Source organism: Natator depressus, chromosome 15 (genome assembly GCF_965152275.1).
Source record: "Natator depressus isolate rNatDep1 chromosome 15, rNatDep2.hap1, whole genome shotgun sequence".
NCBI lineage: Eukaryota > Metazoa > Chordata > Testudines > Cheloniidae > Natator > Natator depressus.
This window is the reverse complement of record NC_134248.1, coordinates 29842858-29858415: the sequence shown is the minus strand read 5'-3', so window position 1 is coordinate 29858415 and position 15558 is coordinate 29842858. Positions and strand designations below refer to the sequence as shown.

General features: G+C 52.6%; 1 protein-coding gene across 3 annotated transcripts in view; it reads right to left on the bottom strand.

Moving 5' to 3' along the window:
* SGSM1 (small G protein signaling modulator 1) overlaps positions 1-15558 on the bottom strand; it is a 79299-nt gene that overhangs the window by 7880 nt on the left and 55861 nt on the right. For all 3 annotated transcript variants that reach the window (XM_074973119.1, XM_074973120.1, XM_074973121.1), the window contains exons 13-23: positions 15143-15281; positions 14026-14090; positions 13177-13322; positions 11751-11879; positions 11002-11184; positions 6925-6996; positions 4684-5271; positions 4304-4428; positions 2013-2095; positions 1456-1565; positions 1003-1099 (exon numbers count right to left, since the gene is read on the bottom strand). In XM_074973119.1, coding sequence (XP_074829220.1) covers positions 1003-1099; positions 1456-1565; positions 2013-2095; positions 4304-4428; positions 4684-5271; positions 6925-6996; positions 11002-11184; positions 11751-11879; positions 13177-13322; positions 14026-14090; positions 15143-15281 — 1737 coding nt within the window. The remainder of the gene's footprint in view (positions 1-1002; positions 1100-1455; positions 1566-2012; positions 2096-4303; positions 4429-4683; positions 5272-6924; positions 6997-11001; positions 11185-11750; positions 11880-13176; positions 13323-14025; positions 14091-15142; positions 15282-15558) is intronic.

Below are 15558 nucleotides of genomic sequence, written 5' to 3'. Positions count from 1 at the left end.
CTCTGGGACTGGGGATGTTTTGCATGGACTGGTCCTGTAGAGAAAAAAGTCCAATCTGCTAGTGCCACAATGTCACTGAAATTTGAGCCGGCTGTCCCTCCATATGGATGGAGAGGTAGACAGGCCAAATTTCAGTAAGTGGTGTTGTGACCTACCGCAAGGGGTCACACCACCACTGAACCTTGTCCTGGTTGCTCCCTCCATCCAGGCCAGCGGTTCCCAAACTGGGGGTCGCAGAACGTTGCAGGGGGTTGGCCAGAAAAATTTCACTCATGGCAGCCAGAGGACCCCGGGCATTGGAGACAGCAGGTGGGACTCGGGTGCAGGGCAGACAGCCCGAGCCCCAGGGAGAGCGGGGCTGGGCAGTTTGGGGCTGGCAGCCTGAGCCCTGCCCCCACGAGCGAGGGAGCCGGCAGCCCGAGCCGCAGGGGAGCAGAGCTGGGCAGTTGGGGCTGGCAGCCCGAGCCCTGGCAGTCAGCGGGACCTGCAGCCCAAGCTCAGGGGAGCTCAGTTGACCAGGGCCATCAACGGGATCCAGCAGCAGGAGCCCCACGGAGTGCGGAGGAAATTTAAACTTAAATCCCTGGAAATATTCATTTTTAGGAGGGGGTTCACGAGATTTCACAATTTAGTGAAAGGGGTTCGCGGGCTGTTAAAGTTTGGGAACCACTGATCCAGGCAGAGGTGTGACTGGGCCAAACGGTGCTGCGAGCTGGGACCGGGGAGCCTGCATGGTAGAGCACAGGGCAGCCCACTGAGAGCTCGACTCCTGACAGCTCATGCGCTATGTAGGTAAGAGGGAGGGGAAACTCCCTGGATACGGTCTCTGTGGGGTGGGGGGGATGAGCGGAGACTGGAACGGGGTCCCTGAATTTGCCCCCATTCCCCTCAAGGAATATCTGAATTGATGCCACTGTTTTTAAGGTAGAGGCACCCTGGGACTTTCCTGTTGCACTTGGCTCATCAGAGGCCTTGAGGACACGCCCAGGTCACGCCACGCACCTCGCTTGAAGTCCAGGAGAAACCATCGATAGCAGAAGTAGAAATGGGTGTAGTCCCCATTCTGGTGCATTAGCTCAAAGAGCTCAGAGTCCAAGATCTGTCCAAAGGAAGCAAAAGGAGCCCAGAATCCAGTTAGTGTACGAGAAGGCACCAGCTATTCCTCCCAGCCAGCCTTTCTGCCCTGCCCTCAACCCCCTCCACAGCCCTCCACACACTCCCTCAGGCCTTCTCTTCAAGCTCCTCTGTAGCCGTAACACTCCCTCATACTGGGCGTTCCCCCACAAGTTCCTCCATAACCCCGCCCCCCCACACCAAGGGTGCCTCCTCCAGAACCCCTTCCCCCCCACACACACACTTAAGAGTCCTTCTAACACAATGGGCGGATGAGAAAAACCTTCCTTCGGCGGGTCTGAGATGCCACCACCTTCTTGCCATGAGCCCCAGGCCCAGTACCTGGATCAGCGACCTCATGTTAGCAAAGTGGGTGTCCATGGCTCCCCCGTGTGGGAAATTCTGGTTCATCCTTTTCATAAGTTCGGTGAAACAGCTGAACGCGAGCGCCTCTGCACGGGATAACAGAGAGTGTGTCAGGACTCTCCTTCACGCATGCATTCACATGTGTACACACCAATTACACATAGGCACCTTAACATGGGTGTCTGTGTACACATCTGCTCTCACACACGCGAACACACCCACAACTGAAAGTAACCGGCCTCCTTTGCTGAGTCTCCACAGCAGAGAGCCAGGAGGAAACGGGCCATGGAGACAGAGCTTCTCCCCCACAACCCAGAGGGGCCTCTCCAGGCTCTGGTGGAGCCACATGGGGAGGCTGCATTGAGGAAGCATGGCGAGGACTCGTGCCATCCCTGTTTCGGGGACAGAGCCAGACAGGCCTGGACACACCTGATCTGTGGGGCTGATTGAGCCAGCAAGCTCTCCCCACACCTCCCCTCTTAAATACTCCACTAAACGCACTCGCTGGAGCTGCCGGGACCCCACCCACTCACCATCGTCCAGGATGACCAGGAGAGGCGCCAGCAGGTCGCACATTCCCTGCACATAGCCGATCTCAATGTGCTGCCAGATGTAGCTGGGGAGAGAGCGGGGAAGACGGGCTGTGAACTCCCCAGAGGGGCTGAGCCTGGTGTACGGCTCTCATGTGCTCATGCTGGAGGCAGCTCTCAAGGAGGGTAGCCCACCTTCCTGCGGGCAACAGGCTGGAGTACTTGGCTGTAGCCTGCCTGCCCCACTGATTCCATTGGGGGCCAAAGTCTGAAGCCAAAGGGCTCGATTTCCCGGTGCCTTGCGCTGCCATTACTGACTGGGCGGCAACCCACACAGCAGTGCCTGGCACCAGGCAGGGGAATCAGACCCCACGGATCCCCACCGACATCAAAGGCAAGTGAGGCCAAGTAAAACAGAGTGACGATGTGGCCCCTGGAGGGAGGGGATAAGGCACGGCTCTAATGAACCACTAGGTCCAGCAGTACAATGCCTCTGGAAAGGACCTGCCAGCCCTGCTATCGCTGGTGGCCAGGCCCTGGAACATCCTTCTAGATGGGCCACACTCGGGGCGGCGCCGGGGGAGCCGCTGGGTTCCTGCATGTTCCTGACAGAAACACAGTTGGTTCAGGGTCTGCAGAGCCATCTGCACCCTCCTTTCTCCACAGCGGGGGTGAAGCAGGGGGCGCTCGGTCGTTCTGGAAGAGCCTGGAGAATACGTCTCATTCCACACTCTACCCTGCACCCCTTCGCTCCACTGCATGGAACAGCCATCCTTCCCTTGGAGACAGACGGGGCAGGGCTCCCCTCACTGGCAATCGGCCGCAAGCGCTGCTCCAGTGACACAGGCTCACCTGCCCCTCCAGCTAAGGATGCAGCCGGGGTAGTGAAAGGAGGGCCACAGGGATCAGCAAGGAGACACAAGAGCTTCCTTCACTGTCCCCTGCTAATCCTACCCTTGGGTTTGCTCCCTCATTCCAGCACAGCCAGCCTGTAACTGACTCGCGCCCCTTCAGGCCGGGCAGGTGAGGGGATAGGTTAACCATGACATTCGTGGTGCACATCCGAAGTCAATATCAGGCTATAACGACTCAGCAGGGACCAGCTCAGTAGCAAGTGAAATCAGAAGGAAGCAGTGCCAGGGGCAACGGTGAAAACAGTGAAGAGTTTAACACTAGGTTGTAAAAAAAGACACACACCGCTGCCCTCCAGTCCGTTCTCTGGCCCACAAGAAAGCCGATCTGTGTGGACCACCTGCTGCTACTTGCTTCTCCCTCCCTGGTCAAGGGCTCCTGGAGAGCCATTAGCCTGGCAAAGATCACACTCCATATTCGGTAGTAAATCAAAATTCACTACAGAAGGCTGCAAAAACCTATTCATGGCATAAGGAAATCATTACTGAATAACCCTGTCCATCTTTCCAGATGCCTGCTGCATTGTAGGTCTCATCTCAGCCAAGATCTTCCAGGCCTGCCTGTGAGATAAAGTGACAACTCGAATGAAATAACTTCTTTTCCTCATACTGTTGAGATGTGTAATGTTAATGCTTCAGTTTTCACTGCCACTCACACGGTTGGGTCAGCAGAGATGGAGCTGTGTGTGATCTGTGAGAGTATCTGCAATGACCTCTCCATGAGATGACTAATCAACGGAAGTCAGAAATCCACCCAGATATTTCTGTCTCTCCAGGCACTCCTACAGCCTTCACCGCCACACTGTTTGCAATAATATGCACATGTAACGAATGTCTGGTATTTGCACTCCTCATTAGCATTTGAGTTCTGCAGGGTGAATCCTCATTAAAACTCTGCATAACCAGACAAGTGAGTGGGCTGCACCATGTTACCCAAGGGGATGCTGGGCATGGTGAAGCAGTGTCTGCTGGGGCCCTGTGGGACCTTGCTGGCACTGAAGAGTGGAGCCCACCTACTCTGAGCCACATGGGAAGCTGGTCCGGGCTGGATTCATACCACAAGACAGAACTGTATCGCTGCTGGACCTGAGGTGACCAGCAAGAGCTACAGGCTCTTGCCATCGCTTCCTCAGCTACTGGGGGTGGGGTCTCAGAGGCTAGATTCTTGTAGTCACAATTCCCTGTCTTAATACCCTGATTACGAGCTGCACTAGGAGAATGGAGCCTTCTACGGGGAGAAACAATAAAACAGAAAACAAATGGGTTTGGCGCAACACTGGAGCCGGCACTGTTGGCCTGGGGTTTCCTGTCCCATGCACCCTACTCATGAATAGGGCCACCTGTGTGAAAGTCAGCTCTTGCCCTCATCCCACAGGCTGATACCTGCACATGACGTTGCGGAGCTTCTCGAGGTTGGCAGGCGTGAAGTACCAGTAATTCCGATCACATCTCTGCACATCTTTCTCAATGCGATGCAGGTTCACGGTGTACATATCCAGGAGCTCTGGCTACAGAAATACGGACCGAAATAATACAGATGAATTCATCCAAAACCCCCCCCAAAGGAATGCTGCAAGGTCAAATAAATCCCTGTGTACCGCACTCTGCTCAGAGGTTTGGTTGTGAAGGAGTTAGCCATCATGCATGCAATTGCAGAATGAACATGGTGAGTCGCACAGAGCAACTGGTGAAATGTATTTGCAAAGGGACCTGCAGATCACTGGGTCCCAGCTCGAGATGGAAATTCCTAAGCAAATACTCACAGAATAGGTGACCCCAGTTGAGGAGATGGAAGAAACTTCATTGTTAGCCAAGTCAGCCACAGCTAGTGAATCTAGCTGTGGGTACAAGCTCTCCATTTCTGGTTCCTCCGACAGATTGTCCTCACTCCCCACCAAGCTGCGCTTTTCAGCTTCGCTATCAGCCCAGCTCTCATCCACCACGGAAAGGCCCACCACTTCGTTGTCAGGCAAAACCCCCGCTGTGCTCCCGCCAACTGGAATAAAGACTTCTAAGCTTCCATTGATGGGACATTCACCTTCCAGGCTGTCCAAATCCTCCCCCACCAGCTTATCCTCTGATAGTGTGTTGGTTGAGCTCTGTGGTTTTGAGGCCTCTGCCCCACTGGATTTCACTTGGTGGCAGGCCCCGGTTTTGCTGGATTCCGTCGCATTATCGTCAGTGCTGAAGCTATGCTCTGACGTGCTGTAGAAATTCTGGGAAGAGGGATGACCAGACTCAGGGGAACACGTGCCATTGGCAATCACCCCATTTAGGATTTTGGCTTGTTTGCCATCTTCGAGTTGGGCATCTGCCTCGGTCTGTTCCACATCCTCAACTGATTCAAACACCTGTGCAAACAATGAGCAGAAAGCCCCCTTAGCCCAGGCAAATGCCATTTGCATTCACCATCAACCTCTAACTCTTTGGCTGGTGACATGATCTTTGGGTTCCATGCCATGGGGAGAAAAGTGAAGTTCTGCTCTGAAAAGTGACACCATCCTACCCAGTCACTGTGCTTTCTGTATACGTTCAGAGGCAACCAATGAGTAGCTTTCACTGCTTTCAACTCCTGCTAACTCTGCAGCACCAAAGCTATCCGAGAGAGAGCTGGGTCCTAGTTTGGCTTGCACATCATCAATAGAATGTAACCATGTTCTGATTGCCAAGTCAGTTACATCCGTGCAACGCCATAGACAACAGACACTGGGGCAGGACAGGTGTAACCGAAGACAGTGTCTTTACGGTGCATGGCAATGGAGGAGCTAGAAAGACCCCACCATTCCTCTCAGGTCCCAGGATGAGCGTACAGGGCTGGCAGCTAGAACAAAGCACAGTGAGTGGGTTGACGTAGTCACTCCCAGACAAGCAAGGGGCTCACAATGCCATTTTATATTCACTTTCCATAGCCAACGTGAATTTTTGAGCATATTAACTCCAAGCACAGCCCACAACAAGATGTTCTGGTGCCTGGAGTTCTGGAAGTGACCTAGACTCATTCACGTCACATTAACAACAGTTTAAGGGCAATGATGTTGCCCAACATTCTGCAGCGCATTTATGTTCGCGTCTAGGGGCCGTCACAAGAGGTGGTAAGAAATCTGCTCGAATACTCGGCAGCTTGCTTTGGATGCTCACACAGTTTGTACAGGGTTAAGTCAGGGTCAATGCAGACCAGCTGTGCACAACTCCAGTGCATTTCCACCTCCTCTGGGTTATGAGTAAGATATGGAGCCAAATTCAGGCACCGCGTAAGACCTACTCCAGCTCCATTCTGTTTATAACCACTGCCCGGAGGAAGTTTCACTCCACAGAGAAGGGCCCCTGCATCTTGAGTCTGGCTCTGTTCTACCTGCAGTATCCATTCAGGACGCTCCAATACATTGTCTAGGATTAGCTGAATTTTATTTCGTAAGTCATCAAACTGCAGGTCTCTGCCATGGACCTGGCCATGCAAGACAACAAAAACATCACCATGTGTTGTCTCCACTGAAGCCTCAGCTTCAAACATCCAGTCCCCTTCACAGTTTCTGGTTATTCACAAAAGGCCCCGCCAGTACTCCTTGAAGTGATGGCCTTCTACGCTGTATTTTAATGCAGAAAGGCATTGTGTATTTAGCAGGGTTGTAATTTAGATACAAAAATGGCCATTCATATGTAAAACAACTCATGGCGCCGAAGCGGGAAGCTAATGAGGTCCAGGTTGACACATGCACAAACTTTGCAGAAAGTGGGGCAGATCTTTCATTCAGAGTCCAGGCAGGAGGTCTGGATGTCAAGTCCTATTGACCGACGCTCTGTCTTGATCTCCGCAGCCTTCAGAGTAGCATGCAGGCTGCAGGAGTGAGCCACTCTGAGCTCAATTAACTGTATTTTGGACACCACTAAGATAAGCATGTTCAAAATTGGTGGCTAAAGCTCTGTTTATCAGCCCAAAATGGAGTTACACTGGAGGGTGTGGCAGCTACCAAGCAGGCACCAGCCGGCAAAGCTGGACGGGTTACCTGTGTGCTGGAGCTGGAGTCACTCTGCAGCCGGGCGTGGCTTTGTCTGCCAGAGCTACAGCTTTGGGAAGACTGCAATAGAGAAGAGTGGAACAGTTCAGTGAAAAAAGCAAAGCACAGGCTTATACTGTCCCCACCCAGATCCCCAGAGGGAAGCTAACACAGCAGCAGCATCGTAACCTGCACACAAGAATCAGGGGGAAACTGGGCCTGATAAATCCTCACATTTAAATCAGGGAAACGACAGATTCACAGGAGCATGGGATGTGTCATACTGGGTCAGGTTATTGGTCCAGAGAGTTCAGCATCCTGCCTCTAGGAGGGACTAGTGCTTCTTGTTAGAGGAACTAATCAGGAGAAAGATCTTGGCGTCATTGTGGCTAGTTCTCTGAAGACGTCCACGCAGTGTGCAGCGGCAGTCAAAAAAGCAAACGGGATGTTAGGAATCATTAAAAAAGGGATAGAGAATAAGACGGAGAATATTTTATTGCCCTTATATAAATCCATGGTACACCCACATCTTGAATACTGTGGACAGATGTGGTCCCCTCATCTCAAAAAATATATGCTGGCATTAGAAAAGGTTCAGAAAAGGGCAACTAAAATTATTAGGGGTTTGGAACAGGTCCCATATGAGGAGAGATTAAAGAGGCTAGGACTTTTCAGCTTGGAAAAGAGGAGACTAAGGGGGGATATGATAGAGGTCTATAAAATCACGAGTGGTGTGGAGAAAGTGAATAAGGAAAAGTTACAGACTAAACTTGTTCCCATAATATAAGAACGAGGGGCCACCAAATGAAATTAATGGGCAGCAGGTTTAAAACAAATAAAAGGAAGTTCTTCTTCACTCAGCGCACAGTCAACCTGTGGAACTCCTTGCCTGAGGAGGTTGTGAAGGCTAAGACTATAACAGGGTTTAAAAGAGAACTGGATAAATTCATGGAGGTTAAGCCCATTAATGGCTATTAGCCAGGATGGGTAAGGAATGGTGTCCCTAGCCTCTGTTTGTCAGAGGGTGGAGATGGATGGCAGGAGAGAGATCACTAGATCATTACCTGTTAGGTTCACTCCCTCTGGGGCACCTGGCATTGGCCACTGTTGGTAGACAGGTCACTGGGCTAGATGGACCTTTGGTCTGACCCAGTCTGGCCACTCTTATGTTCTTATGAGCGCTGGCAATTAAGAAGAAAAAATCACCCGAGATGTCCCAGGTGAATTGTTCAACGCTGAACATTTGAGGACGAGATGAGCTGTTTTCTTCTGGCCTTTGGGAAGGTCAAGCTGTGTCCCTGAAGTACCACTCTATTAATCCCGATCCTGAGTTAGCAGTGAGCTGATTAACCGCATCCGAGTTTCCATAAGTAACCAAACCACAGGCCATAACCCAACCCTCCCCCCGCACGCTCTGTGGGTTTTACAGCATCGTCATTTCAGAGAGACTCCGTCGAGACTAAAAAAGCGACCGCAGCATTTTCTGACTCTAGGCTGCTTTTCCGCCATGGAGCTGTAATGAGCCAGGCAATGCTTTGCTGCTTCATCTGTTGAACAGCAGTCCACTGCCATTGACGACCACCGCTAAATCTGGGGAGAACGGTTAGCCCAGCTCCTCATCCATCCAGAACTCACACCGTTCTATTTTTTAGAGTGGAACCAAGGTGCTATTTTCACTACATGTCAAGGTGACATAGGCAAATGGTGTGAAACTGAACGGTATGTAATGCTGCAACGAAGTTTAAAGCAAAAAACCTTCAGAGCCAGAACAAGAGCAGGATTTGCAGCCTGTACCCACCCCGGTGTTATATTTGTTGGCAGGGTCTCCAGCGGGGAGGGGACAGGTGATCGCTTTCTCCATAATCACGGGGACACTTTGCAACAGCAGATTTCAGATTTAAGGTAGGGAAGGGGTGATCCTCTACACTTACTGGCTCTGTCAGGGCCCCTCCCAGGAACAGAGAGATGGGCCGGGTGTAACTAAGCCGCACAAAGGAGGCACCACTGAGATAGGAATGATTCACTGAAAGGCAGTAAACGCCAAATTCTCAGCCCACTCACACCTGGCTCAGTGCAAGAGCTGTGTCACCTTAGCTCCTGCAAACAAAGGTATCTGTGCATTCCCTGCAGATCCCCTACTCGCCCACCCACAGCATATGGGTACCCAGCTACCTTCATCTCTATCCCACAGACTCACCAACCAATACACACACATACACACACACACACACACACACACACACACACTATCAGGAGGAAGATAGATAAAGCCTCAACAGAGCACAGCTGTAGCCCAGATGGCCTGACCCTTAGTTACGCCTTCCTTGATCCGGTTTTTGCTTCCAGTGGATGAGGTCAGGTGACTTGGCTAGTTGCTTGTTCTGTTGCACAGAAAACTCTCCCCTTGGCATGGCAGTGCCCTGATCTGCAGCTGGCACCTTCCCAGCTCCCATAGTCTTTGTATGGATGCCCTGCTCCAGTTTTCCTTCTCCGAGGACAAAGCTGGACTGAAAGCCCTCACACGCATCTGTGTTCAAGGCTACATTTCCTTTAACAGACATCTGGCACTTGTTCTCTAGGTTTATTTCCTTGCCACATGCCAGTCCCACAACAGCAAGCCCTCTCCAGGTCCACGTCTAAACCCAACGGCTTCCTTCCCACCTGCCTGTTCCTGAGGGACCAGTTCATTGCTCGGATGCAGACCGGAATGAAAGGCACTCAGCAGGCAGCAACAAGACAGAAAAGGAGCAGGGATCCAAAGGAAGATTTTATGTCTTCAAAGACCTGTCTGTCAGCTATTTCCATAGCTTCTGACCCCTGCAGGTCCGTACACCCAGCCCACGGGCCTGACTCTCCTCCCTCTTACACCAGTTCAACACAGGTGTCACTCCACTGACTTCACTGAAGTTATTCCTGATTTACACAAATGTGAGTGAGAAGAGAATCTGGCTCTAGGTTACAAAACATCCCTTCCCTTCTCCTCACCCCCAGGAACATCAGTGTAAACAGGGTGCGAATGGGGCCTGTGCTGTGGGGTGGATGTTTGTTTGTGGTCACATACTATTGAATGCTGGGTGTTGTGTTTTCCCAGATTCATGCTGGGCTCCCTTTCCCTTTTAAGAACAGTTCTCTTGTTACACAGACTCCATGCTTGCAAATGGGAAGTGTTGCCTCAGAGAGGCGCCTGGGGTGGTGTTTAATGTTCCCATGTTACTGGGGGGGGAGGGAGGAGGGCGGGTGTCGTGTGGTTAAGAGGAACCCTTAGATACTGAAGCCAGTTCTTGTATCTGCAGACGCCACCGGACAGAAAGGTCACACCTGTGTACACCTGCCTGAGACTGAACACGGACATGGCCCTGGGCGTCTATATCTACGGACTGGTCCGCCCGGGCATGCTGCCATCTACACCGATCAGCCACTGACTCAGAAGGGCACAGGTGCCTCCGCTGCCCTGCACCACTGCCCGCCTCCCCTCTCTCTGACACCGCCCCAGACAAGCCCCTCGAGCTCCGCAAACCTCCAGGCTAACGGTGCATTGCCGCAATTGCTCAAGCGGTGGATTCTCCACCTACCAGCACACAAGCCGGCTGAGGCATCCGATTCATCTTCAAACCCACCCTTTAGAGGCCAGTTAATCCAGATAGAACCTATTTTAGGACAATATCATGGTGCTACAAACAGAGCTGGCTAACCAAACCCAGGGGCTGGCTGGCTGGCGTGACTGCAGCGCAGGCCTCAGTACTTCCAGGGGGTATGGGGATCCCAGAGGCTGAAGCTCCCATGGGGAAGGAAGAGGCTAGAAGAAGACACAGCTCTATTCCAGGGCCGCAGGCAGCATGGGCCCAGGGAGGCATTTGGGACAGAGACACGGGAGAGCAGCAATCAGAGCGGTGTCTCTGTCTAGCTGGGAAGAGAAACAGTCATTGTGAGCAATGTTTGGGGAGGAGCAGAAATGGGGATAGGCAAAGAGGGAGGGCAGGAGAGAGAATGGCAAATGGGCCAACAGTAAAATACCAGGGAAAAGAAGCCCGCTTCCCCCGCAGGGCGAATGGGGGGCCTCACTCGGCAGGCCCTCAGCCGGCTCACCTCGTTGCTGACAGTCGAATCTCTGTGCATCATCCTCTGAATGTGGATGTCTAAGCTCGCCCCAGAAGAGCACTTGGCCAGAGCCGCAGCGTGGGATTCCTTCTCCCTTTGCCGAACGATGGCCTCGCAGCCCAGCCACTCCGCCATGATCTGTTCGTAGCCAGCCCGGATCTGATCGTCAATCTGCAGCATTCAGAGAGTGAGAACCCACCGGGACAGTCCGAATGGGGGTGTGGCTGCCCCTCTGTACGACCCCCACCCCAAACATGCTCCCCACACCCGAGCATGCTTCAGACCCAGGCTGAGTGCAAGTCTTCAGAGACCTTTGCGAGGTCTGGTCTGAGCTCCGGTGTGCAGTCAGGCGCCACATGATGGAGAAACTATGAGCCAGCTTCTTCCCTCCCTGAGAAGCTGCCAAATGGTTGAGCAAAGTGCTCTGGGAAGGGGATCAGCCTCCCGCCAGACAGCAGCATTTCAATCCCTTGCTCATGCTGGTGTCTAGGCACTCAGACCTCTCCCCAGGCACTGCTGAATTGCAGTCAGTGCACGCCCAGCACCTCTCTGAGCCTGTCGCCTTCTCGGCCCGCCGCTTCCCACCGTCAGCACCCCCAACCAGAGCCAGTGGCGCAAAACTTCAGCCACCGCGGGCTGGGCACAAAAGCCGGGGCTCTGTCCAGCTGCCTTCATCCCAAAGCTTCCCAAACACCAGGTCTCTGCCCTGGCAGCAGCCAACCCAGTGGGAGACTGACCTCTCTCCTCTCAGCTTCCGTCATCCCGAAGTGATAGTGGCCCAAGAGGAACGGCCAGACGGCTTTCCTGATCTCAGGCTGGATCCCACCGTAGTAGATGAGCCGTAACAACTCCTGCTCCTCATAACTCTGCAGGGAGAGCTCAGCCAGTTACTGAAAGGCCATAGGCAGGACTGAAACCAATCGGCTGCCATTTGCAACAACAATCCCTGCCCTTTTGCAGCACCTGACAGCACCTCAGGATTGCTTGTGCATAACGTTCCCATAGTGTGCACTCCTTCTGGATGCCTGGCTTGGACACCCAGGGCCTGAAGTTTTTCCAAGGTGCTGAGCACCCCCAAACTCTGAACTACGGTGCTCAGCCTGAAACAAAACAGAGGCACCCGAAGCTAGGGGGCACTTGGGAAAACACTGGCCTTGAAGGGCCTTGGTTAAGCCAGGCAGGGCCCCTGTCCAGCAGCAGCCCTGTTTCAAGGGGAGGAAGATGCGACACAGACGGGAAAGTGATCTGGCCAAGGTGATTCTCATGCCTTTGCACTGCCAACAATGCAGCTCCATAGCAGCAGCCCCGGGGCAGAGTTTGCACCTGCGGCCACCACATTGCTCATCCCTGCTGTGGTAAGAACACTGACGTCCATCTACACTCGCGATCCCACCATTGCTACCCCTGGCCGAGCTGCCCCACTGGCAGTGGTGTAGACAAGTCACAGCAAGTCAGTGCGAGAGCTGGAGACAGGCCAGGGCCCTTAACGCCAAGGCTCCTGCTCTAACAGGTCTAGTAGGTAGGGTTCCTGGGCTCTGGTACAGAATCGTTATGCAGCCTTGGGCATGTCACTTGACCACTCTGTGCCACTCTTGCAGCATTTGTAAAATGGTGATAACGGTGCTCCCCTTCGGGGGGCTGCGTGCCTGAGTCAATTCATCAACATTTGAAAAGTGTTGCAAGACCCTTGGGCATAAAGGGCCATACAGACGAAGAGCACATCATTAATGATGATTGGCCAGTGCACAAGTGGTGCAATAAACAGAAAATAGAACGTAGGGAAATAAAACAGATGTAGAAGTCAAAAAAGAAACAAAGAAAATGTCAAAAGGGCTTAGGTAGGCATCACGTGTTTTAGCCAATCAATAGTGCTGGGGCAAAGCTGCTACGCTTTTGTCATGAACCCCTTGAGTGCTCTTCTGGGGGAACCTGAAGCAACAAACAGCAGACCGGATCTGGATAATCCGGATCCCAGTGGCAGTGGTTCTTGAGCAGTATTACACAAGCAGATACAGCCCTGTACTAACACACAGAAGAGTCTCTGCCGGAAGAGCTTGCAATGTTGTCATTAACCATTGATAAAATAACCACGGAGAAGCTTTGTGTTGCAATAATTCTTGCCTAGGCCTTGTTCTAGCGTCTAACTAGAATGCTGGCCCCTACCGTGCTATCCTGCAGGTATTTCTGCCATATCTCTGCAGTCAGGCCACAGCTGGCATTACATGGGAGGTCAGGAGACACAATGTTGTGGTTAACCAATGCAGACAGGTGGGTTCGCACAGTGGAGAGATGTCGACAGTATGCCAGCCCTGTCAGGTGGAAGCAAGGATTCATTCAGAACAAGGAGCTTGGGCAGCCCCAGAAAACACAGATGGAAGCACAGAAAAGACCTGGAATGTCAGTGAGTCCATCCACCCTGGGCCACTGGGGAACTGGCCTCCAGTGCAGATTTGCTAAGGCTTTTTCCAGTCTAATTCTACGAGTCACAAACGAGGGGTCTTCCTCCTTTGGGAGACTGTTCCCCAGCCAGATACATTTCACTGCCAGGAGGGTTTTCCTGATCATGGGCAAATTGCTGGTACTTTCTTTAGCTCTCTGGGCCAAAGCCTGTGATGTGGAGCCCCAGTCACGGACCAGGACCCCATTGTGCTAGGTGCAAATACAGAACATCGAGAGTCCCTGCCCCAGAGAACTTACAGTCCACGTTTATATACCGACAGATGGGGGAGTACAAGGAAACCATGAGACAAAGTTGATCAGCATGGTGGGCCGTGGTTCTGGCCCACGCATGGTCTAACCCAAATTCTGGCCCCAAATTTATTCCCCACACTACGTGCATGCAGTTGGTTGACAGCACTCGTGCCTGCACATGCACTGCGTACGGCATGAGACTGATTCCCTGGGCCGACTCTCCTCTCTGTCACAAGCCCATTGAAGCCACGTGGCTGTAATGGAGAAGAGAATCTGACCGGCCCTATCTCCGAGGTTCATATGGAGGAAGAGAGCACTCACAGCCATAGAAAGCCCGGGAGAGGATCTGGTATTTCATGTTGTCACACAGGAGCTTTAGTGGGGTTCTGCCAAGAGAGACGAAAACCAATCAGTCACAAGAGAGAAATGGCCCCCATCGCTGCCCCTGCCATCATGCAGTGTCCTGGCCCACCCCACAGCGCCAACTGCTCATGTGCCCCCCTGTACAAACACCTGGAAATGCAGCCTCTCCTCAGTGATTCTATCACAGAGCAACCTGCCCCACTCTGTGACCCAAGGGAGGGGGAAGGGGTTAACTTTTCCCCCTGGTTTGTTTACCTTGTGATAATTGTTCCATGCTAGTGTGGGCATCTGCTAAGCAGGGAAGCGAGAGAAGGGAAGAGCCAGGAGGCTTGCTCAGCTGCACCAGACGCAGCAAGTCAGCTAGGGTTTTTCATAATTAATATGTGAATATTTACAGAGGGGGAAACTGAGGCAGAGAGCATAAAACTGGGATTTGCAAAGAACCTACAGGAGTCAGGCACCCACCTCAGTCTCCTCAAAAAATCCCAGCCTACGCTACCTGCCCAAGGCTGCAATGGGAATACACAGGAGAGCTGGGATCCCAGGCCTGCGCTCAGATCACGAGGCCATGCCTTTGAGGAGATTACTGGACCATGATTAACCCATTCTGGACAGTCACTCCCACGACAGGATGAGCCCCTTTAGGACACAGTAGTGATTTTGCTGAGGAAGACTTTTCACTTCTACTTGGGCTACAAAACTGCCTTGAGGTCCCTACTGCAAATTAAGGGTTCCCCATTTTTAACATCCACCCACGCCCCGCCTGGGGAACCCAAACTAGCCCTCAAAAGCCTTTTTAATTCCTAAGTGCCAGCCTGAGGATTTAAACGTACAATGAAGGTGTCCCCATTTGAGCAGTAGCCGAGAGGACGGAACACGTGCCCTGGAGTCTGACTTAGCCCTGACTTAGAAAAGGTTTTCAGTTGAAGAACCAGGGAAACGCCAAGATCTCCCCCATCACTGGCCGTCAGTCACACTGACGCACTCTGGGGATCTCAGCTTGGTTCTGGCGCATGCCTTCCTGCTGTTGGAACAGGCAGACCAGCCACATCAACATGGCCTCCATGGGTTGTACCTTTCGTGGTTGCAGCCGTTGGATGGGCCACCATCGGAGGAGCTGTTCTGGGAGCATGAGGAGCAGGAGGACTTGCGGGTGCTAGGTTGCCACATGGAAGGCAGGCTGCTGCCAGGTGTGTCTATCAGCTCCTGGGGCACTGTGAGAGGGCAGGAAAAGACATCACTGAGCAATTGCGATAGGAGATAGATGGCTCACACACCAGATGAGAGAGACAGGAAAATTCTGATTAGAGAGATCAATAACCCATGGTCTTCCCAAGCAGATTGTATTAAACCACATGGGTCTGCTGCTAGCCAATCACACTGCTGAGTAGTGACGCACTCGCAGGAAAGGAAAGATCCAAGGTAAAAGTGAGAAACTTCACCCAGTTAAAGCGCTGGTGCATTCAGTCACCTTGCCTGGGACGACTGAAT